This window comes from Megalobrama amblycephala, linkage group LG2 (assembly GCF_018812025.1).
Source record: "Megalobrama amblycephala isolate DHTTF-2021 linkage group LG2, ASM1881202v1, whole genome shotgun sequence".
NCBI classification, from domain to species: Eukaryota; Metazoa; Chordata; class Actinopteri; order Cypriniformes; family Xenocyprididae; genus Megalobrama; species Megalobrama amblycephala.
The window spans coordinates 36,153,792-36,180,332 of NC_063045.1; the positions used below are offsets into that span (position 1 = coordinate 36,153,792).

General features: G+C 35.9%; 1 protein-coding gene across 5 annotated transcripts in view; it reads left to right on the top strand.

Annotated features, from left to right (window-relative positions):
- Window positions 1-23,545, top strand: part of igsf9a (immunoglobulin superfamily, member 9a) — a 30,501-nt gene extending 6,956 nt beyond the window's left edge. For 3 of the 5 annotated variants that reach the window (XM_048173539.1, XM_048173531.1, XM_048173525.1), the window contains 19 exons: window positions 7,940-8,089; window positions 9,304-9,455; window positions 9,985-10,102; window positions 11,245-11,386; window positions 11,476-11,621; window positions 12,405-12,547; window positions 12,820-12,960; window positions 15,378-15,494; window positions 15,985-16,135; window positions 16,518-16,629; window positions 16,945-17,132; window positions 17,529-17,746; window positions 17,872-17,956; window positions 18,125-18,292; window positions 18,451-18,487; window positions 18,584-20,800; window positions 21,058-21,248; window positions 21,617-21,783; window positions 21,937-23,545. In XM_048173539.1, the coding sequence (XP_048029496.1) occupies window positions 7,940-8,089; window positions 9,304-9,455; window positions 9,985-10,102; window positions 11,245-11,386; window positions 11,476-11,621; window positions 12,405-12,547; window positions 12,820-12,960; window positions 15,378-15,494; window positions 15,985-16,135; window positions 16,518-16,629; window positions 16,945-17,132; window positions 17,529-17,746; window positions 17,872-17,956; window positions 18,125-18,292; window positions 18,451-18,487; window positions 18,584-20,800; window positions 21,058-21,248; window positions 21,617-21,774 (4,634 nt within the window). In that variant the 3' untranslated portion in view covers window positions 21,775-21,783; window positions 21,937-23,545. The remainder of the gene's footprint in view (window positions 1-7,939; window positions 8,090-9,303; window positions 9,456-9,984; window positions 10,103-11,244; window positions 11,387-11,475; window positions 11,622-12,404; window positions 12,548-12,819; window positions 12,961-15,377; window positions 15,495-15,984; window positions 16,136-16,517; window positions 16,630-16,944; window positions 17,133-17,528; window positions 17,747-17,871; window positions 17,957-18,124; window positions 18,293-18,450; window positions 18,488-18,583; window positions 20,801-21,057; window positions 21,249-21,616; window positions 21,784-21,936) is intronic. The other 2 variants (XM_048173549.1, XM_048173542.1) reach the window with 2 other exon arrangements.
- The last annotated feature ends 2,996 nt before the right edge of the window (window positions 23,546-26,541 follow it).

A 26,541-nucleotide genomic window follows, 5' to 3' on the forward strand; every position in this document is an offset into this window, starting at 1 on the left:
CTTTTGAGGTCCAGAAAGGTATTAAAGACATTGTTAAAATAGTCCATGTGACAAGCACTGAACTGCATTCACTACATCAACTGCATATGACAACAATTCAAATTGTTGAATAAAGTCGTTACTTTTTGTTTTGTTTTTGCACACAAAAAGTATTCTCGTCGCTTCGTAACATTAAGGTTGAACCACTGTAGTCACATTGACTATTTTAACGATGTCTTTACTACCTTTCTGGACGTCAAAAGGTGCAATGACATTGCTGCCTATTGCTGCCTGTGGATCCGAAACCCTCGGATTTCATCAAAAATATCTTAATTTGTGTTCCATAGATGAATGAAGGTCTTACAAGTGTGGAATGACATGAGTAATTAATGACAGAAATTTCATTTTTGGGTGAACTAACCCTTTAAGCTTTGGCTCAGTCAAGGATAGCTGGTGTGGGACCAGTATTTGTAAATATTTGTTTTCCAGTCATGTGTTAGCAAGGGTCCAAATAATGTTATTTCTTCGGTGTCTTACATTTTGCATGTTACATTTTTTGTAATATTGGGAAACTCATGTACTAACAGGGTTGAATGCAAAATGTGGGACACAGCTATATATTATGTCATGTATTAGGTTACGAGCTAATTTAATTGAATATCATTTCAACAGATTTTATCGAAATTTTTATGTTAGGTTTTATTTTTTATGTTGTTAATAGAAAAGGTCAAGACCTCTGAGTTGGGAAAGGTATGGCACAGTAGTTGACAAGAAAAATTAAAAAAGGCACTTTTCGAAATGCCTGCCGTATTGTAAACCACATCCTACTATCCACAATACGGTATCTCTCACCTCTTTCGTAATTTGTTCACCTGAGTGCCACTTCGGTCATAGCGTGTCTCATCTTACAGTAACTCTGCTCTTTTGTGTGCTGTGGGACCCGCTAGTTTCTCCCCCTCTCATTGCAGAAGTCCCTATTGTGTCTTTGGGAGCTGGAATACAAAGGGTGTCTACGGGGAAAAGAGTCTTTCAATGCTGAAAATACCCCCCCCCCCCCCCCCCCCCCCCGTTTTAAAAAAGACAATAGCTCTAACATAGAAAGAAACAGGCTGCCTTGGTAACACTGCAAGTTTCTGTGCTTGGATTAGTCCTCACCTTCCACATAGTGACCGGATGACAGGTTCAACCCTGCAGTTTATGTATTAAAGCAGTGCATCCCTTTGCAATTAAACAAATTCTTGAAGACAGCACTGCACCTGTTCATCACGATGTTGCCCTGGCGATGGAATGCAAACCTACTGAGCATCAGCAAAACCTGAAAAAGTTAACATAACTTGGTTTATAACCAAATTAATTTACTAATGCAACAAGCAATGGATTATATGCTAATGTATAAAGAATTGTGAATTAGTTTACTGTGAAAAGCGACATAAGCCAATTTGTTTACTTGTACGACAAGCAACAGTTTATGAGTAAATTTGTTTACTTGTGTGATGAGCAACAGTTTATAATTAAATGTGTTTACTTGTGCAACAAGCAACATTTACTACATGCAATGGTTCATAAATAAATTTGTTTACATGTGCAGAAAGCGAAAAAAGCGAATTTGCAAAACTTAAAAATTTAAAGTGAATTTGTTTACTTGTGCTACAAGCAACAGTTTATAAGTGATTTTTTTGCTTGTTCGACAAGCATCAATTTATATGTGATTTTTGTATTTGTGCAACAAGCAATAGTTTATAAGTGAGTTTGTTTTCTTGTGCAACATGTAGTGGTGCATACTCAAATTTGTTTACATATGCAACAATGTTTTTAAGCTAATCTGCAAATGCTTTAAATGTAAATGTCTTTACTTGTGTGACAAGCTACAGTTCATGCACAAAATTGTTTACATGTGCAACAAACAACATCTTTAATTTGCAACAGTATGACAAATTTAAAAAACAAAACGAGCTATTGTTTATAGGTAAATGTTCAGCTGATAATGGCTCCACATTTTTTAAGCATGTTTTAGTGTTTTGTAGTTAATGTGAGACTGAACGACACTGAATATCGATTTTATTCACATTTGTTCAAGGGTTTAAAATTTCTTCCTTGTGAACTAAAGGCGGGAATGAATGGCTTCATGTAAAGCAACATCCGAATAAAGGTTAGAGGGCGTCACAACTGTCACTTTATGTGATGTGATACAAAGAAAAGAAACAAAAGGTGTAAAGCCGGGAATTTTTGAGCAGTGCAAAACTGCAGGTGGGGTTGAGGGGGGCAGGTGCAGCATGGGAAGAGGTGAAGGGTGAGCTTAGTGTGAATTTCATTGCCTTGGGCTATATCCCAGCTAACAGAGAACATTCTGGCAAGCTTCTCCAAAAGTTGTAAACAAACTTTCATCCAGTAACGTTAATAGAATGTTCATTATAAGTTATCTGGTCTTTAATAATGTTAATATTAATGTTAATGTTAATAAAAGGCACAAAATCATTATTTATACATCATTCTTGGAACGTTTTATTTTTTATTTTTTTTTCCTGAAATGTTTTAGTTGGACATTTGTCTTTTAAATATTTCTCCTTGTTTGAGAGAACATTCAGAAGTAACATTCCCATAATGTTTACAGAATGATAAAACGGAATGTTACCTTAACGTTCGTATAACCAAGAAAAAACATCCAGAAAAAAACAGATTTTTGTTTTTGTTAGCTGGGATGGTGTCTTGTGTGTCAACTCCATATTTATATTATTCAAAATTGTCATACACAACAAAATCAAAAGCACATTTAGGTTTTGTGGTGGTCATTTTGCTATACCACAACTAGATAAAAAAAAAATCTAGAAACCTAAAATTACGTTGGCCACTTGCAGTGGTGGAATTTATGATTTTATGAATTTAAGATTACTTCACAAAGTAGACCAGATCTATAGATTGCAGTGAAGAGTGCAGACTTTTTAGTGACACTCTCTATTCCAAATGACCACCCATCCCCCACAGCATTCAAAAACTCTACTGAGTCAAAACTCTTCCTAATGAGCAGCACGCTATCTTGAAAGGCCATTGGTCTGATCAAACTAAGCAGCCTCCCAGTAGCCCATCATGATGATTCAAATTTCAAAAGATAACAGTGACTTGAAACACAATAAAAAGAATACAGATGACGACTATGGTGTGAAACCTGACCCTCGCTTTCCTGAGCTGAAACTGGAGAGTCCCTACCTGGGAAAACTGTGCCAAGAGGTGACACAATGTCTCTGGGATACAAGGCAGCGGATAGGATTTAGACTCCAGGTTTCATAGCCTCAAGTCATTAAACCTGCAACCAGCAAACCTTAAATTTAAATAGGTAGAAGTGGTGACTTGAGTGTTACTCAGATAGACTTTATTACAGATCATTCTTCCAGCGTATTCCTAGAAGATTGTTTTTAAACATGATTTAACAGCTGTAAATTAAACCTCTTAAAATGACTGTATTTGTATTTCTACAGCATAAACCTGGTCTAACATTGGTTTCAAATGTTAAAGCAAATAGATACAAATGACAGCATATGTTACTCCATACAGTAAGGAGGCTAATATTAGTTTCTCCTGAGATTTGACTCGTCGTCGACTAAGCAACAGAGCGAGCGTGTGTTTGTTCGACTGTGATCTGCTCAGTGGGAAATGGTTAGTCAGTCAGTCATAAGTAAACAAGTGAGTTAATACTTGCATGTGAAACTTCAAATGAATCTTTGCTGAACCAGGAAACAGGTGAACACACACAGATGGTGTTTTTTTTTTATGTTTTGATGCATTGTAATTTGGGCTGTCAAGCCATTAATTTTTTTAATTACTTGATGATTAATTAATCTAATTAATTGCAAATTAATCAGACATCAAATTTGGCTGAGAAATTACCCCCAAAATAATTTGAAATCATTATTGTGTAAAGCATCAAATAGACATTACAAAAAGTAGCTTCAGGAAGAAATATTTGATTTAATTCAACATAAAATGTATTACACATGAACTTTTGGACCTTGAGGTTGAGTAAATTATGACTATACCTTTAATGTTATATATATATATATATATATATATATATATATATATATATATATATATATATATATATAATGTACACCGTGTTCCAAATTATTATGTAAGTGACATATTAGTAAGATTTCAGTAGAATAAACATTCAGATTTTAGTTTTTCTAAGAAAATGTATGTTTGTTTATTTATCCATGTCTTTTTAGATAACTGGTATCAATCTCTAATAATTTGCCAGGTCTACTTAGGTCTATGGAAACCCTACTTAGAGGTTGTTCCACATTATTAAGCAAGTCACAGTTCTCATGCCATATGGAGAGGAAGAAAGATCTTTCTGAAGATGAAAAGCATGAAATGGTCCAATGTTGTGCAAAAGGCATGAAAACAACTAATATTGTGTCAAACTGAATGGAGATTATCAAATTATCATAAGATTTCTGAGTGATTTAGAGCACAGCAGAACTCGGTCAGATAAAGGCTTATTAATGAAAGTTTGTTTAAAAAAATTAATTGTTTTAAAAGGGCAGCTATAAAAACGCCAGTGTTGAGCAGCAAACAGGTATTTGAAGCTGCTGGTGTCTCTGGAGTCTCAAGAAGCTCTCCATGCAGGCTGGCAGTTGTGCGTAAAGATGCATTTCAGCCATCACTAACCAAACCTCACAAAGAGAAACATTTACAGTGGGTGTAAAAATACATTTTCAAACAGTTTTATTGCTGTGGTGTTTTTTTTTGCAGCATGGGATAGTGCATAGTGCATTGTATTTCAGAAGGCACTATCCTCCTTTTTATATCATAGCTGAAAATGGCCAGTTATAAACTTCACATATCTTGCAAAAGTCATTTTAATACCCTCAGAGATCCTAAAGGGACTTTCCATCTCACTTCGCAATATTCCAGCCCAAATCATCACCCGTCAGCTCCTTGCTGCCATCGCAGTCTTGTTGGAACGTGGTGGCCTTTAAAGGGATAGTTCACCCAAAAATGAAAATTTGATGTTTATCTGCTTACCCCCAGCGCATCCAAGATGTAGGTGACTTTGTTTCTTCAGTAGAACACAAATGATGATTTTTAACTCCAACCGTTGCCATCTGTCAGTCAGATAATGCTAGTGGATGGGAACTTCTACAATAAGAGTAAATAAAACATGCACAGACAAGTCCAAATTAAACCCTGCGGCTCGTGACGACACATTGATGTCCTAAGACACGAAGCGATCAGTTTGTGCAAGAAACCGAACCGAGTATTTATATAATTTTTTACCTAAAACACCACTATGTCCAACTGTGTTCAGTATTCGCTTAGTGAGGTCTGATCGCGCTCTGACAGTGGCAGTGATGTCTCGCGCATTTACTTCAACGAGTGCTAGACATCACTTCTGTTGTCAGAGCGCGATCAGACCTCACTAAGCGAATGCTGAACACAGTTGGACATAGTGCTGTTTTAGAGGTAAAAAAATTATATAAATACTGTTCGTTTTGTGTCTTAGGACATCAGTGTGTCGTCACGAGCCGCAGGGTTTAATTTGGACTTGTCTGTGCATGTTTTATTTACTCTTATATTAGAAGTTCCCATCCACTAGCATTATTTGACTGACAGACGGCAACGGTTGCAGTTAAAAATCATCATTTGTGATCTACTGAAGAAACAAAGTCACCTACATCTTGGATGCGCTGGGGGTAAGCAGATAAACATCAAATTTTCATTTTTGGGTGAACTATCCCTTTAAGGAATGAAGTTCTCTATTATGTTTTATGTACAAGTATCAGATTTCTCTCAGATGTTTCTCCTTTAGTTGGTTAGGAGAAATGAAAAATTACATAAATTGACATTAAAAAGTCAAGTGCTAGAGCATAAATATCTGATCATTTGATCTTGAAAGAATTTGAGAAGAAATATTTGAGTTTGTATTGAAATTTGAAGTTTGATATATTTGCAAAGCTGAGACATTTTTGAGACCTCTTTTGAAACTCTAGAAGAGACTTGTTTATCTAGAGGAGGAGTGTTTACCGGGGATCTTTTTCTCAGGAGACAAATCTGTGAAGCAGAAGACTTCAGCAGACGTCTCAGTTTGAGTTGAGAAACAGTTCAGATACTAGAGAGATCTCATTTGTGATATTTTTTCTTTCCATTTTTGGTTTCCCTGCTATTATAGCTATTTTCCATCACACTGTAGTGTGAAATTTTGAAACTAAACAGTTTACTTTCTCCTCAGCTTCTTTTCAGCAGTATCAAGTAACTTGAGAATTTAAATTCCCTCTAAGCCCCACCCCCGAACTGATTTTAATCCCTGTCACCATGGCAACTAAATTCAAATCCAAACCACTGGCAGCAGGTACCGTGGCAACATTTTAGTGTTGGCTTGTGGGTGTTTGGGCTGGACAGGAACATATTGTATAGCCCAAATCCTCAGGGATGGTGTCCGTGTCCCTTTTTACATGACCTCTGGCTTCCATGTGGGTAAAATAAACAGGGGTGGATGGACCATGATGCTCTCAGCTGTTATCTCATGCCCAGTTCTGTTTCCACAGTCTCTCCTCTTGGGAGCTCAGTTAATGATTGCTGTCACCGCCTATTTTCATAAATACATCATAGCTATATGCCATGCATCGGCCACGCACGTGTTTGCAGATGATAGATTTTCAGTTTAAGTCAGTTTTATCTTTGATGTGGCTTCTGTGGTGAAGATTTTGACCGCTGGTCTCTTTAAATGACTATAGATTTTGAGAAACAAACAAGTCTTTGAAAAGCTCATTTCGCTGAATGAAAGTGAGATAAAGAGAGGGAGAGAGAGAAGAAAGAGGAGGGAGGGGTGAGTCAGCAAACACCGTCACTACAGGGCTCAGTCACCTGGCAACTGAGAGATAGAGTTTCAAATGCTAAAAAGATCTAGACTAAACACAATCTATCTGAGCCTTGTAAAATTAAAATAGATGATATATTGGACACTTAAATGTACAGTGTGTATATTAGATTTTTAATTCATTTAATGCATTTAAATAAAAAAATTCTGTAAAAATGTGAACTATTATATGGTATTGAAATAAATTTGATTTAATTTAAAATTCTTAAGTCTGAAACCAGTATACTTCATTTGTACAATCTCTCAATGGCTTGTGTATTTTAAGTGATGTAATCTTTTTTATTATTATTATTTAAATAAAAAATAAAAAAAAACTTAATTTAAATGTACTTTAAAACAAAAATAATAAAATAATATTAACTTTATATATATATATATATATATATATATATATAAAATATATCAAACATATCAAAAATGTCTGAATAATTTTTGGTTTGACTGTATATATATATATATATATATATATATATATATATATATATATATATATATATATATATATATATATATATATATACAGTCAAACCAAAAATTATTCAGACGTTTTTGATATGTTTGATATATTTTTACTAGTGGGTGCAGGACACTACAGTTGACATATTATACCCAAAAATTCTTCATACAGTGGATTACCAGTAAAATTGATAAAAATTTGGAACCAAAAATTATTCAGACGCTTTGACCTGACCATGTTTTGCGTGTTTCAGTGTTATCTGACATAAAGATTAATTTTTTCTGACACAGTTTAACTCTGAGATCTTGTCATATTTTATTACCATTTTTTTTAACTTTAGTGAATAAACTGTATTAATGAATGAAATGTTCAAGGTGTGTGAATACATTTTGGTTCGACTGTATATATATATATATATATATATATATATATATATATATATATATATATATATATATATATGTAGCTTTTTATATATATATTGTAGCAATATTATTGAAATATTTGATATTTAAAAAATATTCATTATTTGAAAAATTTGTCTGCAACAAATATGCAGCACTCTTTGTTTTGTACACGTTTGTCATTGGTTCTCTGACCGTCTTCCCTCTCCTGGTCGTGCGTAGGTCGAGTGTCACTCATCGGGGGAACATCACTGCAGATCAGGGGGCTTCTCCTAGAGGATGAAGGCTGGTATGAGTGCCGAATCCTCCCGCTAGACAAAACCACAGAGGAAGCTGGAAGCAACGGGAGCTGGACTCTTCTCTTTATTACAGGTGAGACTCACCATATCCAATGAGAAGGCCTGAATTATTTATTGTAAGAAAGGATATCTAATTTTACAAGTAGTCTGAATCAGAACCATCAAAGCGTTTCTCTTTATGTCAGACCAGTGAGACAATGCCATTATGCTCATCCATGACTCCATTCAAACATGCAGTGAACATGAATGAATACACAACCCAGCCTGTTTTCATGCACCTGTTACCAGGCAGTGCTCTGTGCACCTGTTACAGAGGCAGCTCTGTCTCTGTCGGCCACACCTTAAGGCCATTCTCTGATCGCTGTAGCAACACTCAGAAGCAGTATTGGCCAGATTAAAGAAGCCATTTGAGGCCTGTGCTGATATTAGGCTCGGTTTTCAACTTGTCAATTGTTTGAGCTGCGGGACGCCAAGCAGAAAGAGCATCTTGCAGGCCTGACTGGACTCCACTGTGCCTTTCATTAAAGTAAAAAAAAGAAAAGAAAAAAAGGATAAAGTACAACCAGCTCTGAGTACACTATTTTAAAACTTTAACTTTCAAAGCTACAAGCTGATTTAACTATAGTGAGATTACCATTTTGTATTATCTAAGGTTCATTAGTTAAACATAAGTTAATGTATTAACTAACATGAACTAACCATGAGCAATCTTTGTTAACGTTAGTTAATGAAAATACAGTTGTTCATTGTTTTTATTAATATTAATATAATATTAATATTAAGAAATTAATATTTTAATTTAGCAATGACAGTAAAGTCTGACAGTAAAGACATTTTTGTTTTCTTGAGCAGCAAATCAGCATATTAGAATGATTTCTGAAGGATCATATGACGCTGAAAATTCAGCTTTGCCAACAAAGAAATAAATTAATTTTATTCACATAGAATTATATTCACATAGAAAACAGTTATTTTAAATTGTAATAATATTTCACAATATTACTGTATTTTTTATCAAATAAATGCAGCCTCAGTGAGCATAATAGATTTCTTTTAAAAACATTAAAAAATCTTACCGATTTATTAAGATAGATAATGTAATATATATTTAAAGTGTGTAAGTATTAGAGTATATTTTTTAAAGTTGAATAAGTGCAGTAGGCCTATGCCTGTGGCAGAAAAATAAGTTAGTAACATGCTCTTCATAGCATCACATTTGATCGTTAATGAATCTTTGCCATTCTTTGAAAGATTATGACTGTTTTCTTTGCTTATTTTTATGTCTAGCACCTCCTATGCTTACGGAAACCTCACCTCCTGCCGTTGAGGTATTTCTAGGTAGATCAGTAACCCTGAAGTGTGCTGCCCAGGGAAATCCACGGCCTACAATAACCTGGTCTAAAGATGGAGGGCCAATAAAATCTCAAAACAAAGTAAAGGTGGGAATTTCTAACTAGTTAGTTTGATCACATCTACTGATTTTGCACTTAAAAATCCCATGAAAATGGATAACAAATGCTGTTATCTTCCCTGTGTTGATGTATTTCCTACTGAAAGTTGGGGTGGGACATATCAAAATGCTCGTCCTTTTTTAAATCGCCAATAACCTTTACTGCACATCACAGCCTGGAAAACAAAAAACAAAAATGATTTGCTATTGCTCATTCTAGAGTGCATTTGATTGGACAAAAATATATATACACCCCTGCAAACAACACGAGTCATCAGCATTTTTCATCCACTTTCCTGGAACAGAAAGAAGTTTGTTTTGTCAACTTTTAGGACTATACTCACTTTGACCTTAGCTGAAAGCTAACGGACATGGATTAAAAACCACAGAACCTACATTTTGATTTCATTTACTTAAATTCACAAATGCAGTGGAGGATCAAATCTAGAATATGGTTATCCTCTACTCTTTCTTCCAGGCTTTCACAAACTCTCATATCTCTCATTTTAATCCTACAGATCATGAATGGAAGTGTATCTTTCCATGCTGTAAGCAGAGAAACATCAGGCCAGTATCAGTGTCATGCCTCCAACACTGAAGGAAATGTAACTCACATCACAAAGGTCAAAGTCATTGGTAAGTCAGCATTGATGTTTGATTAGAATGATCTGAAAAGTGTTGGGGGACCAAAATAAACCACATCAATCTTTTATCATTAATATTAATTAGGTGGCAAAACATTTGCCCAGTAACCATAACTGATTTGGAGGAAATCGGGTAAACTCAAACCATTTCAGGATTACTGCTTACAGATTGCACATTTATTTGATCGACTGCCACGTAACTGATTGGCAGAGGTTTGTTTTGGTCTTAAAATATGATTATTGCTGAAAGAGAGGGAGGGGGGACAGTTTCTCCTTAGTTGTAATGGTTTCTAAGCCCCATGGCTCATTCCATTATGTTCTAATGTGAACTATAAACTTTTCTGAATGAATGGCGCCATCTAGTGGTGCTGTTGCATTATATTACATTTAAGTGCACTTCTCTGTCACAAGGGTCTGTAGCTCAAACAGTACAGTACAGTGCCAGCAACAGCAAAGTCATGGGTTTAATTAGCAGGAAATTAACTGATAAAACATTAAAAAAGTAATGCAATAATGCAAGTTTGCCAAAAGCTTATTTGTATTGAATGTGCACTTGTAGTATTTTTTTTAAACTAGCAGATAATATAATATTAAAGAAACAAAATGCCACTGAAGTGTACCTAAAGAAAGTACACCTTTATGACTGTTTCTTAACACACTTAAGTAAACTTTAAAAAAAAATACACTTGATGCACTATGTACATAATGTCAAATCGAAAATGCTTTACAGGAGTACACTTATTGTGATGTGTTAACTAACACACTAAATCGCATGTAAAGTACTTGATTGTATTGTTTAACTGTAGTGTGTTTAAAGTTAATATATTTTAAATGAACTATATTGCAACTTCATCATTGTGTAATTATTATAGATATATTTAAATACATGAAATACAAGTTTCAATAGAGATTACATTGAAGTATATTTTCGTTTACCATAGATGCTTTTCAGTACATTCAGTACAACTTAACCATATTTCAAAGACATTAGAAGTAATTGTTAAATTGCATATAAAGATGTACTTAAGTCCTACAAGCATGCTAAAGTGTACTTCTTTTTCACAAGGAGAAGCAAGTGAAAGTATTTTTCTACATATTACAATATGAAATATTACGTATTTTTTCTAACAACAGGCCCTCCAGTGATCGTAATTCCTCCAACTGATGCTGTTCTCAACATGTCCCAGGATGCCAAGTTGAAGTGCCAGGCTGAGGCTGACCCACCCAACATGACCTATGTGTGGCAAAGACAAGGAGAAGACATTTACCACATTGAGTGAGTTCTGTTCTAAAACTGTGAACATCCGTCTTAATATTTACGGAAACAGGAAGCTTGTGCATTATTCATCTGTGTGTTTGTTTTAGGTCTCTGAAGTCTCGTGTTAAGATCATAGTGGATGGTACACTACTGATAGCACGTTTGACTCCAGCGGATTCTGGGAACTACACCTGCATGCCTACTAATGGACTTCCTGTGTCCCCTTCTGCCTCAGCCATCCTCACTGTGCAGCGTAAGAGTTTTGCATATCATGGTGCAAAATGAAAATAATGAATGGGGATTTGCCTGCACTTGTATAAGATTTCCTACACTAGTATATCCTTAGTTTAACTACAAACTACACTAATTTCAACAAAGTTTATGTTCAAAATTATGTATGATATGTAGAATATAGCACATACAGGTGAATTAGAATTTTCATCTTCATTTCACATACCATATGTGCAACATTTTGTGCAAAATGAAAATTAGAAAAACATTTATTTTAAACCACAATATTAATGTATGAATTTAAATATGTGTAAACCATTCAAAAATATGGGATTAGTAAGATTTTTTTTCCCTAAAGGAATTAATACTTTCATTTAGCAACTTAGGAAACATTAATTTAAGGGGTTTATTCTGTTACAAAAGATTAGGAAAGAAATGCTCTTTTGAACTTTCCATCCATCAAAGAATAATCCTTAAATTAAAAAAAATGTATGTATGTAAAGGTTTTCACAAAAATGAATATCAAATCAGCATATTAAATTGATTTCCGAAGGATCATGTGACACAGAAGACTGGAGTCAAGATGCTGAAAATTCAGCCTTCACAGGAATAAATTACATTTCAAAATATAGTACAAAACAGTTTTTCATAATATTACTAAATGCATACTATAAATTCAGCCTTGGAGAGCACAAGAAGCTTCTTTCAAAAACATTAATGAGTCTTACAACCCCAAACTTAAAATGAATATATATGAATACTTGACTATAGTAATTTTGTGGAAAACTGTGTTCTCCTTTAACAGACCCAGCACAGGTGATGCAGATGCCCAAGCTGACCTTCCTTCCCACTGGCATGAGGGGTGTCATTGCGTGCCCCGTCAGAGCTGAACCCCCATTATCACATGTAGACTGGATCAAAGATGGCAAACCACTCAATTTAGACATGGTAACTGTTAGTGGCTTTTCTCACTTTCCATACAAAAAATTTTTTTTAACCTTTTATATGTACCATTTTTATAAGCATTCTGCTACTTCTAAGTGCTTCCCTAAGTGTTTTTTCTCTTAACTACGAATGGTTGACATGTTGATTTTGATTTGATGAAACCACGCTGTGCTAACACTTATACCCATCTCTTGATGATGCACTTTAGAAAACCCTCACATTTCTCTAAAGAGCATTATTTAAAAAAAAATTACTATGTGAAATTCTTTCAACAGTATCCTGGATGGACACTGACCTCAGAAGGCTCTATCGTCATAGCAACAGCTAATGATGACGCTGCAGGTGTATACACGTGTACTCCATACAACAGCTTTGGGACAATGGGCCAGTCTGAACCCTCCATTGTTATACTACAGGTGGGCCTTTACTAAGTGTTGTTATTTTTATTTTTATTTTCAAATCACAAATCTCACACACACACACACACACACAGTTTGTTTTTGTGAATTGTGGGGACATTCCATAGGCGTAATGGTTTTTATACTGTACAAACCGTATTTTCTATCACCCTACACCAACCCTACACCTAAACCTACCCATCACAGACAGCTGTGCACATTTTTACTTTCTCAAAAAAACTAATTCTGTATGATTTATAAGCCTTTTGAAAAATGGGGACATGGGGTAATGGTGTCCTCATAAGTCACCCTCTCCTTGTAATACCTATGTCATACCCATGTCATTATACAAATTTGTGTCCTGTTATGTCACAAAAACACACACACACACACGCGCACACACACACACACACACACACACATTTGATTTCCATGTTTTATGGGGATATTCCAAAGACATAATGATTTTTATACGGTACAAACTATATATTTTATCCACTAACACTGAACCTATCCATCACAGAAAGCATTTTGCATTTATACATAAAAAAAAAACAAAAAAAAAAACATCACTTAGTATGATTAATAACCTGTTTTGCTCATTTGCATCTTTGTGGGGGTATTTTGTATTTTGTACCTAAACCATATATATATATATATATATATATATATACACACACACACACACACACAGAGTGGTGGTCAAAATGATTGGCACCCTTGGTAAATATGATCAAAGATGACTGTAAAAATAAATCTGCTTTGTTTATCCTTTTGATCTTTAATTCATAAAATGAGTAAAAATCTAACCTTTCATTGAAGGAAAAGAATTGAAAGTGTGGGGAAAGTCACATTATGAAATAAATGTTTTTCTCCAGTACATGCTGGCCATAATTATTGGCACCCCTAGAATTTTTTATGAGTAAAATATCTCTGAAGTATATTCCCAGTCATATTTACATTTTTTTAGCACACCAGGGTGATCATAAACATGAAATTGTCCAGCCATGACTTCCTGTTCCAGTATAAACATGAGGAAACACAAAGGCCAAATTCCCTTAATCATTCTTCACAATGAGTAAAACCAAAGAATATAGTTCTGATGTGCAGCAAAAGATTGCTGAGCTTCACAATATAGAAAGTAGCTGTAAGAAAATAGCTATAAAGCATTGAAAATCCCCATTTCCACTATCAGGGCAATAATTAAGAAGTTCCAATTAACTAAAGATGTTACAAATCTGCCTGGAAGAGGACGTGTGTCTATATTGTCCTAATGCTCTCTGGAGGAGAGTTTGAGGGGCTAAAGACTCTCCAAGGATCACAGCTGGAGAATTGCAGAAATTAGTTGAGTCTTGAGTCTCAGAAAGCGTAAAAAAAAAAAAAAAATCAAACAGCACCTACATCCCCACAAGTTGTTCAGGAGGTTTTCAAGAAAAATCCTCTGCTCTCATCCAGAAACAATCTCCAGTATATTAAGTTGTCAGACATGACTGGAACTTCAAATGGGACCAGCTTCTATGGTCAGATGAAACTAAAAAAAGAGCTTTTTGGCAGCAAACCCACCAGATGGGTTTGGTGCACACATGGATAAAAAGTACCCCATGCCCACGGTTAAATATACTGCTGGATCTTTAATGTTGTGGGCCTATTTTTCTGCTGGAAATCCTGGACATCTTGTTCAGATACATGGCATCATGGATTCTACCAAATATCAACAGATAAAAAAATCAAAACCTGACCGCTTCTGCTAGAAATCCAATAATGGGCAGTGGTTGGATCATCCATCAGGACAATGATCCAAAACAAACATCAAAACCAACACAAAAATGTGTCACTGAGCACAAAATGAAGCTTCTGCCATGGCCATCCCAGTTCCCTGACCTGAAACCTAAAGAAAATGAGTGGAGTGAACTGAAGAGAAGAAGCACCAACATGGATCTGGAATCTGAAGGTTCTGGAGAGATTCTGCATGACGGAATTGTCTCTGATCTCTTGTCAGGTGTTCTCCAAACTCATCAGGCATTACAGAAGAAGACTCAGAGCTGTTTTCTTGGTAAAAGGAGGTTGAAAACTATTGAATAAAAGGGTGCCAATAATTGTGGCCAACGTGTTTTGGATATAAACGTTTATTTCAAAATGTGACTTTCCCCCCACTTTCAATTCTTTTTCTTCAATGAAAGGTTAGATTTTTGTTAAGTTTATGAATTAAAGATCAAAAGGATAAACAATGCAGATTTATTTTTACAGCCATCTTTGATCATATTTACCAAGGGTGCCAATAATTCTGACCACCACTGTATATAATGTACAAAAATAACAGACAGCTATCTTACATCATTGTTGTTTGGAAAAAAGTGGTGGAATGCTATGGAAATAAAATTAGATAAGGTCAGTGTGAATTCTTGAGCCTTAAACTTTGTGTTTTCGTCTTTTAGGATCCTCCGTCATTTAAAATGTCACCTCGTAAGGAGTACAGACAGGATGTGGGAAGGATACTTGTTATTCCATGTCAAATGGATGGTAACCCTGCTCCAAAAGTCAGCTGGAAAAAGGTGAATGTCATTGCAATCTTCTCTAGCACAAATCCCTTGGTTCACCTGTCAGAGTGAAGACATTACACCATATTTTTAGTACGCCACACACAAAAGAACAGTATTTGCAATAAACATATGTTACCCTTTTCAGTTATTATATTATATTTGTGATTTAAAGTAAAATAAGTACATCTGTGATTATCTGAATTTCTAATCAGAAAGACCATGTTTATCAACATACCACAGTGTTGTTGATTGAGCTAAACAAGAACATTTCTGCACATTTAAAAGGTATAATATAATGTTCAGCAGCAATACATTATAACTGCTTATATGAAACTGTGCAGAATAGCATGTAATATCATAGCATCAATAATATGCACAAAAACTGAGAATTTTCATTTTCTCCAAATATTATATTACACCCCCTTACAGTTGGAAATCAAATTTAAATTAAAACTGGTGTTTAATCTTATTATATGCTTCATTATGGCACCGCTTCTCTTAGGTTGGTACAGCCTCTCGCTCACTGTTCACTCTAGCAGCAAATGGCTCGCTCATTCTACATCCTCTCAGTAAAGACCACCAGGGGGAGTGGGAATGCAGCTCCACCAACCGAGTGGCTACTGTATCCGCCAGAACAACGGTCTTTGTGCTCGGTAAGATTTAAAGCATCTAGGTCAGCACTACCGCATGCAGCCATTAGACTATTTTGATGTTTGTGTGATGATTATTGTAACAGTAATCACAGACATCTTCTTACGCTTCCATCAAATCCCAAATAAAAATAAAGTGTTTACATCACAGGAATATTAAAACACAGGAATTATTACATGGTTAAGATTAAGTAGCATACAAACATTTTGGAGGTGAATTTCAGCCAAATAAAAGCCCTAATGGGAATCTTGCCTTGTGGCCCCTGAGCTTTCCAAAGTTGAGTAGTCCTGATCTAGGTTGATCTTGCAGCTTGCTGTCCCACGTCATTTGTCACACTTCATGTCACACATATCTTGTTTTCTCCTCATCCGTTCTGATTCACAGGTACAAGTCCTCATGCAGTGTCGTCAGTATCTGTGATCCCAGGAATTAACCAGGCCAATGTCTCCTGGGTGGCTGGCTTTGATGGAGGATATACCCAGAAATTCACTGTCTGGTTGGTGTCTGTCTTGTTACTGTTTATCACTGTAAATGTTGGGAAGCTATTTTGAAATGGTAGTCTGTCAGATAATATTTGTAATAAGAGCAGTATTTATCTGATAAATTTATACAATACAAAGTTGCAAAGCTTGCGTACACAATACAAAATCTAAACAAAGTGATAGAGCATTTTGTCATGCTACATTGCTATTTGTTGGCTAAATTTTTACTGCAAAAATAGTTGAGATGATTCCATGCTACTGAAAAAAATGTAGCTAAGTTTTGCCTGTCTTCATGTTTTTAAAAACTCATGCGAACATTCTTTTTCCAGGTATAAGCAGGTGTCAGCAGTAAGGATAGAGGAAAAGCAAGAGTGGTTGTCCTTCTCAGACCTTTCTACTGAGAATAGTCTGTTGGTCACCAATCTTCTTCCTGCCACTGAGTACCAGTTCAGTGTCATGGCCCAAAATAAAATTGGCACTGGGCCCTTCAGTGAGATCACCACCATCACAACTATGGGTAAACATTAGCTGTGCATAAGAAACTCTAAAAGCCCTCTGAAATTAGTTTACCAGCCTGCTTTTCATGATCATAAACCATGATTTGCTAAATTATGTTGCTATTAGGTTGGCATTTGGTATAAGGGAGATGGCATTTTATTGGACAAATATTGTATATAGAAAGAATAAAAAGTCTGTAAGTTTTAATATTAATATCTTATATTTTTATTAATTTGAATGAATTTATTCAACTCCATTTTTTATTTTATTCAATTAGACTTTGAGTTGGCTACCTCATGGTGACCTAAATTAATACACCATCTGTGTTTTGTTACAGACTGTGGATAATTGTGATTAATTGAATAAAAATAAGATGTTAATTTCAGTCTCTCCCTTATTTAATATTTCACTACAGATGCACTTCCTGTTGTGGCCAAGCTGGAACCCCCTACCAATCTCTCAATCAATAAGAGTTCAGAGGGAATTCTTCTGTGGTGGTCAGCACCCCAGTCCCAGTCTATACCCATTGACAGTTTTGTCATACAGTCACGCCTTGAGGGAGAGGATTGGATTAATCTGAAAGAGGACATTAGCCCAGTTGAGAGTCAGATCTTTCTTCCGGGGTTATGTAAGGTAAATATTCTTGAAGACATGATCTGAGAATTTCATGAATCGGTCAGCTTGTCATTTTTGATAAATGCAATCCTTTTCTTTTGTCCTTATTTTATCATTTCCTCATGGTGTGTCACTCTCTGAAGGACTGCAAGTATGAACTGAGGCTTCTTTCTCAGAATGGAGATCAGCTGAGCATGCCCAGTCCATCAATCAGTGTCTCCACCATCGGTCAGTGCTTCACACGTTCCCTGTTTTGGTCCCCAGTCTGTAATATTTTCTTAAGAAATTGATAGAATTTATTAGCATTTTACACAGTACTTGAACTATTTTCAAGAAAACCAGGAACTCTTTCAACCTATCCAAACATTAAATGTAACACTTTTTTTGTATCCACAGGAATGAATATGCACCCAGCCAGTTCCCGCCTCCTAGACTTTCCTGATAGGCTAATGGCTGGTGTCATGGGTGGAGTTGGACTCCTTTGCCTTGCTCTTATCCTGACCCTGGCAATAGTTTGTTTCATTTATCACAAAAGGGGACGAAGGCGCAGGAAGAATATCAAGGGTAAAGAAACAACACTTTGAACCGCTTAGAACTGATTTTACAGTCTTCCTCAATATATCCACCTTAGAGGATGCTCTCACTCTTGAAATTGTAATCTTTCATGCATGACCAATTATCCTGCCATTCATTCCATTATAAAATCGGTTCCCTCCTTTCAGATCTCCCTCCTGCAATAAAAAACAACCCATCTGTAAAGTAAGTGCACCACCATCACCTCATGAAACCTTTTTTCTTTGTCCAAAATTTTGCCATTCATTGTAGAATGTTCTAAATTCTTATCCATGACCTTAGCAGCCCTGACAACACCCTGAAGCAAAGGCTCCTACCAGCTCGTCCACTCTCCTACACTTCCTCCTCTTCCAATCACTCCTCCCTTGACAAGTCCACTCGCAGTGATTGTCATGCCCAGCGCCAACATCTTCTGCCTCAAGCTAACCCTCCATCCCACCATTCCCTCCCTGAAAGCCATCTCCAGCGGGCATCGCTTGCCCCTGTGTCTTCTGTAGAGTATATTCAACGAGGCCCTGATGGACGCTTTATTGTCCAGGCTTGTGAAAATGACAATATTGTCAGTTCTCAGATTAAAAGAAACCCAAGTCAAAACTCCCATCAGTCATCAGATGGAAACAGAAGCTTCAGAATCCAGAAATCCCAGTCTTTGAGATCCTACAGAGATGAAAGAAAAAAGCCACCCTTTGTCCTTTCGGTGGATCTTCCACCTTTCAGATCAGATATTCCTTCTTCCAGCAGAACACGAGCTATGGCTAAGCACCTTTCGTTGAATGGTCATTACATGCCTATTCCGGAGCAAGAGTTCTTGAATGCACCAGACCAGACAAGTCTTTCGTCAGATAGCAGTGGCTCTTTTCTATATCCCCATTCAGAAAGTACTCTGGGTCAAAAGTCCCTGAAACAAGGTACCAACCACTCTGCAGCCAGTACCTTGGTTTTGCAGATGGAGCATGAGAGGGAACAAGGAAACCTAAGTCGCTGTTTGACTTTGGCTCGTGAGAGAGAGGAGCTTGAAAGGGAACTGCGCAAGTACACTGTTGATCGAAATCCATCTAGCCATGAGACAGATGATGAATATGGAAAAATCTGGAAAACTCAAGAAACTTCAACACCTCAGATTAACTACCAAGCCATGAGACAAAGCCTTTTATCTGAGAATACCAGCATGTTGAAAGGAAGAGCTGCCTCTTGCATTCCATGGGAAGAAAGACACAGGATTTCCTCTGCAAGCCTGGTGCCCCTACATACCTCTTATGGAAAGGATGGCAAGTATAGGCAGAATCAACAAGGCTATCATTCCATTCAGAGATCCAACTACCAACGGTCTCGAAGTCTAGACAGAGGGGAACACAAAAAATCACAAACATGGGACCGAAGACGAAGCAGGACGCCTGTTGATTCAAGTCTTGGTCGCGTAATGGATGAACCTTTAACCTACAATTTGGAAAGGACCCAAACTGCTGTAGGGCATAGAGCCCATAGGAACTCCAGCAGAAGTCACCATTATTTTGACCCATGTATTTTTTCATCTTTAGACGACCAGCAGGAGCGTGCTATAGATAGAAGCAGTAGACATATGAATCCAACTGCTGATTATTCCGAGATGAGTGTGGATGGACCTGATCTTGAGAGCCAGCCTCCATATACAAGATCCATTCTGGGCTCGGACCACAGTTATGAGACTCTAGACTATGACAGACCCAGGTTATCAGAGCTTGAAAAGGACAGATCAGAAGAGTCAGGACATGTGAGTACAAGAAAGCAGGAGAAGTTGAACAATTGGTCAAGAAAAACTGTGTCTTCAATAAATGTCTCTAGAACAATGCCTCGGAAGACAAAGAGTCTGGGGCCAAACAACTGGAATCGGAACGAGAGCATGCATAGTTTAGACTCTAAATTATACAAGGACCAGTTTTTGACCCCTGATGCCTGGGTAGATTCGCTGACACTTAGTCGAGATTCTACAATGTCTCCTTTTACGTGCAGACCCAACTCTGTGGCAGATAAGCCTAAAAGTAATCCCAATTTGCAAACAGATTCATCTGTGCCTTCAGAAAGTCAAATGCGAGGCCACCATCATCAGGCCTCTAAATCCCATGATGGCTCTACCAATGACTCAAAATCCAGCAAAAACCTAGTATCAGGACATAGTACCCATACTGCCTTATTATCAGGGGGTTCTAGCTGGCCTCTGTCTTTTTGCCCCTCTCTGTCAGCCTTGCCGTCTGGAAGACAGAGCCAAAGCCAAGTGGTGGAAAGAGAGGAGGAAAACGAAAATGTGCAGGAGGTGGATGTGGAAATTAACAGATATAGGAAGAGTTCAGAGACAGAGGGAAGTTATAGGAGTTATGCAAGCCAAAGCAGTGGCAGAGGCAGCATGGATGCCCCTAACAGCAGGCAGTTGTCTCTTAGCCCCCCTCTCACCAGCTCACCAGAGACCACAGAGGACAGTGACAGAGATGAGGCAGCTCTACAGGAGCCTGAAAGGCATGAAAGGTAAGACTGACTTTTCTTTGTCTTTCTCAATATATTTGTCTTAAAAGCATTTTTTATATAGATTATTATGACTAATTCTCTTGCAAAAAAGTACCATCGACATGTGCTATTATAAAAGTGTTTTTGAATACAAGACCATGGTAATGATAACCAATGTGGGGAGCGGGGATTTGCGATAGTAATATGTTTTTGTATGTGTATCCATGTGTCACATTAGACTCAACAATTCCGCACATTACTTTATCTTCTGACTTTAGATCTAGAAGAGGCTCTGTGGATGAAAGTTATGAGTGGGAGAGTTATGACTCTGCTTATGTCCAAATGCATCCTGTGGACCTCAAAGTGTCAATGAGCAAGGAAGGTCTACGAAGAGATCTCCTAGGTCAAAGGAAGCAGGGCAGATCTACCAAAGATGATGGCAGGCCAGATTTAGACTTGAAACAAAAAGGTAAGATAAATGCTTGCTTTGTATATTTTTATTATATTTTTATAGTTTTGTAACTTAGCAAAAAAAAAGTTCTTACTGTTGTTCTTTCACTAACTGCATTTTTGTTGGACATGTATAAATTAATTGGTAAGTTTTGTGGGCATGTACCATGGTACTACCATGGTGTTGTTTAACAAACCTTGGTGTACTATGCAAATACAACGGTATATGAAAATGCCGATCATTATATAATACAGCATCACTGTACCTTGGTAACAGTGCAGCTCTTTTTGTGAGGGTTGTGATTGTGAGAGTCAAATTATAAAGACCAGTTCAAAGAATCGGAACTTTAATGTATTTGAGGCATTTTGCTCTTTCTGATTTCCAAGATCTTTACCCTCCGGCTGGTTTGAAGGAATCTGTACCATTCTTTGAACTTCCCAGTATTCTTCCTCCACACTGTGAGCAAGAATCATCCCTTGCTCAGGAAATTCGGAAGAGCTTCACATCATTCCCAGACTCAGAGCCTGACACTGTGCTTTTCTGATTACTAACAGTAGGTACACCATTCACGCTGATCAGCCTGCAGTTTTCAGTTTTCATTTTAGCGCTTACACTCATAAGTAGTCAGAAATTGTGTTGATGCACTTAAGATGATTAGATTTGTTTATCCGAACTAGCCAAAATGTTTGTATGTTCTCAAATCTAGATTGGACACAGCATGGTTCCCGTCAACACAGATCTGAATGGTCAAGATAAGAGGGGACACGGGGTGTCACCATTAATTGGATGTCTCAGGACCACTCAAGCACACTTGGAACCTAAGAACATACTCTGCCCAACTAATGGAAATGACATTATCTGATGGATGGACCAAAGCACAGTGAAGAGAACTGTAGTCTAAAGAGTTTACATAATATGTGCTGGAGTTGCAAAACAAAGGGAGAATAAATAATACAGGACATTGCTCTTTGCACCCTGCTGTTGCTGATGAAACTGAATTTGAAATAAAATTGTTAAAGCTGTTACAATGAGCCCCTTTCAAAGTTGATTTTGAGTGGCGTTTGATTGTTCTGTAATTCCTATATTGACACTAAGAGCAGATTATGATTTAAAAACCTTGCCAAAGCTCTTTCATGCACAGTTAGGCTTATAGAAATATTTTATCGTGCAAAACAGGATGCTGAAAAAAGTATAATTTGTAGCTATACCTTCAAGTTGTCAAGCAAATTGGAGATTCATTAGATGTGATCAGAGTACTGTTTTGGCAGAAACAGTTTTCTTGACAATCATTTGGCCTTCCCACCCACTTGTACCTACCTCATACTCGCTACAATCCCAATGACACCATTTATAGAAACTGTACATTGTCATTCACATGGAGAAAAAACACTGCATACTGATCAGTATATGGTTATGCACCATCTAGTCCTTGACTGACAATCGATTAAACCCTTTGAAGGTTTTAACCTTTCAGGATAAAAACCTCCAGTCAAATGCTGAAGCTTTATTTCTTCATTTTTGTTAATGGTATGCAGTCTTTTTGTTTTAGAGTTTGAAATGTTGGGAAGCGATTCTCATCCAGAAGAGCTCATTTTTGAGTTTTAATGAGCTGTGGTGTCTGACTACGACATCTGAGCCATTTAATGAGAAATAATGTGTAAAATTGGTTGATTATTTGCATCAGTGTCCTTTTTTTTTACGAGGAATCTAATAAACGGATACTCTTTTAGAGTGCAACTTGAGGAAATGATTAAATTCACTGCAGGTCACAGGAGTTAATTATGTATTACAGCGCACTGTGGTCTGGCCACTGATGAGTGTGACAATACAAAGTTATATTAACGAACAGAGCTTGACTGTTTACAGTTAAACCAAACATTTCACAGCTCAAATACTTTTCTTTCCAAATACAAATTTAAAAGCAATTACATTTTACTTTCTACGCTTTTTATTTGTTCAGAATGCTAGAAAACACTATAATTGCAGACATAAATTCCACTAGTCTTCATTTTCTGTCAGTATGAAATGTCTGAAGCTACTGCCTACTCAGAAATTCTTTGAACATAGTATCTTTGCAAATATGCCTATATGTAATTAAATATTATCTTTTAGCTTTTTAATCAAAGCCTTTTCAAACAAGACTGTACAAATGAAGGTCTTTTCTTAGTAGAAAATGAGAATTGTTCCAATTGTTTGCAACCCAATTATTGTGTTTTTGGAAACAATTTGTACTTACATTTTGTTACTTGATCAAAGTATGAGTTTTATTTCATGTATGTGGATTTATATATTGATTAAAGACAACAAAACATTGATTTTTGTTGGTGTGTAGATATACTACAAAGCCAAACTAGAGTTGAGTTATATCCACTAGGATGTGCCGCACTTTAACAAACAGCCTCTTTTTTATTATTATTATTAAAAAAATCTTGAAAACAATGCAAGCATTCTCTGAACATTTTAATATATATATATATATATATATATATATATATATATATATATATATATATATATATATATATATATATATAAATAAGGAAATTCTGACATTTAAGGAAAGGAACAGAGGAAGAGTTATTGTTATTATTATAATTTCTGACCACAACGTCTGAATGCTGTGAGCTGTGGAAAATCTCTCTCTCTCTCTCTCTCTCTCTCTTCTTTCTTTTTTTCTGTTTAGCAGCAAGATATTCACTTTTTTCCATTTGTAAATTGTCTTTTAGTGATTGAGTGGACTGTGAAATCCTGACGGGTTATAGGCGGTCACATTAGCGCGTGTACTGAACATAAGGAGCACAGCCTCCATCATTATCTAAAGCTTCCAGCAATGCCACAATGCTGCATTAATCACAGCTGAGGTGAAAAGTAGAGATGTGTCAAAAAGCATGCATACTGAATTTCTCTCATACAGTTTTCCCACTTTTTCTAGTCCACCTTTTTCAGTGTAATATGGCACTCTTAATTAGTATGCATGACTTGTTACAATATAACATTAATAATTAACCATACACAAAATGACTAAAGACTTTTCCCTCAAACGTGCACCAGAAACAGTCTAAAAAGATTAATTGTGAAATACTTTACAACTCACGTGGGATACTTCATAAATTCATTTAGCACTACATCAGCCCAAAATTAAAATTCGGTCATTATTTACTCACCCTCATGAAGTGAATCCACTTTGACTTTCTTTTGTGAAACACAAAAAGAACACAATTCTGTGCTGATCGCTATTTTCCGTGCAATTACAATGAATGGGGACTGAATTAAGCTAATTAAGAAAATACATGAAAGTATTGTAAAATAATTGGTATATTTTTAAAGCCTTCTGAAATCGAGGTTTTGCGAGAGGAATATAGTGTGAAATTAAAATCTCTATACACTGATAATCTTCCCCTCTGGATCAGTTAGTGAGTTGAGCTCGAGAATCAAAACAGTCTGATTTGTGAAGAAAAGAATCAATAGAATGATTCGCTCACGAATCGGGTATCGCTGCTGTACTCTCATGAACATGCCAAGCAAAGCAAAGGCGAATATCAAGATTTTCAGTGAATGAAATTTAATTTCCATCTATTTCTAACAATATTCTGATGTTGCATAGCTTCAGATGACTTGAAATATTGCACACAAGTCATATTAAAGGGTTAGTTCCCAAAAATTCTGTTATTAATTACTCACCCTCCAAACCCGTAAGACCTTCGTTCATCTTCAGAACACAAATTAAGTTATTTTTGATAAGATCCGATGGCTTAGTGAGGCCTCCATTGCCAGCAAGATAATTAACACTTTCAGATGTCCAGAAAGCTAGACATACAGTACAGTCCAAAAGTTTGGAACCACTAAGATTTTTAATGTTTTTAAAAGAAGTTTCGTCTGCTCACCAAGGCTACATTTATTTAATTAAAAATACAGTAAAAAACAGTAATATTGTGAAATATTATTACAATTTAAAATAACTGTGCATTATTTAAATATATTTGACAAAGTAATTTATTCCTGTGATGCAAAGCTGAAGTTTCAGCATCGTTACTCCAGTCTTCAGTTTCACATGATCCTTCAGAAATCATTCTAATATGCTGATTTGCTGCTCAATAAACATTTATGATTATTTTCAATGTTGAAAACAGTTGTGTACTTTTTTTTTCAGGATTCCTTGATGAATAGAAAGTTCAAAAGAACAGTATTTATCTGAAATACAAAGCTTCTGTAGCATTATACACTACCGTTCAAAAGTTTGGGGTCAGTAAGAACTTTTTTTGAAAAGAAATGAAAGAAATGAATACTTTTATTCAGCAAGGATGCATTAAATCAATCAAAAGTGGCAGTAAAGACATTTATAATGTTACAAAAGATTAGATTTCAGATAAACACTGTTCTTTTGAACTTTCTATTCATCAAATAATCCTGAAAAAAAATATTGTACACAAATATTTTGTACATTTGTACACATTAAATGTTTCTTGAGCAGCAGATCAGCATATTAGAATGATTTCTGAAGGATCATGTGACACTGAAGACTGGAGTAATGATGCTGAAAATTCAGCTTTGCCATCACAGGAATAAATTACTTTATGAAATATATTCAAATAGAAAACAGTTATTTTAAATTGTAATAATATTTCACAATATTACAGTTTTTTACTGTATTTTTAATTAAATAAATGTAGCCTTGGTGAGCAGACAAAACTTTTTTTAAAAACATTAAAAATCTTAGTGGTTCCAAACTTTTGGACTGTACTGTATATAAAACAGTTAATGTGACTACAGTGGTTCTAATGTTATGAAGCGACGAGAATACTTCTTGTGCGCCAAAAAATAAATAAAATAACTTTATTCAACAATATCTAGTGAGGGGCAATTTCAAAACATTGCTTCATGAAGCAGAATTTTCATTTTGGGTGAACTAACCCTTTAACTCATTTAAAAAAAAAAAAAAAAAAAAAAACATTTATTAAAATTTCAGTCCTCGTTGTTATTCTCTGGATAAGAGAACAAAAAAATTATCTTTAACAATTCATTTTTGTTGTCCTGCATAAAAAAGAAAGCCATACGGGTTTGAAACAACATAATGTGAGTTCATAATGATGGAGTTTTCATTTTTGGGTGAACTATTCCTTTAAAATGCTGCATTTTGTGCAAGTTTCAAAGACCATCTCCTTCAATATGAAGAGGTCCTTCTGGTGAGATGACACATTGGACTCCAGTGTCATTTCACAAACTCTTAGGTGAGATTTGATCTGTTCTAACCCAGACCTTCGCAGTCATGTTGACCTAAATGCAATATGTCACTAAAGTGGCCATTTGCCAT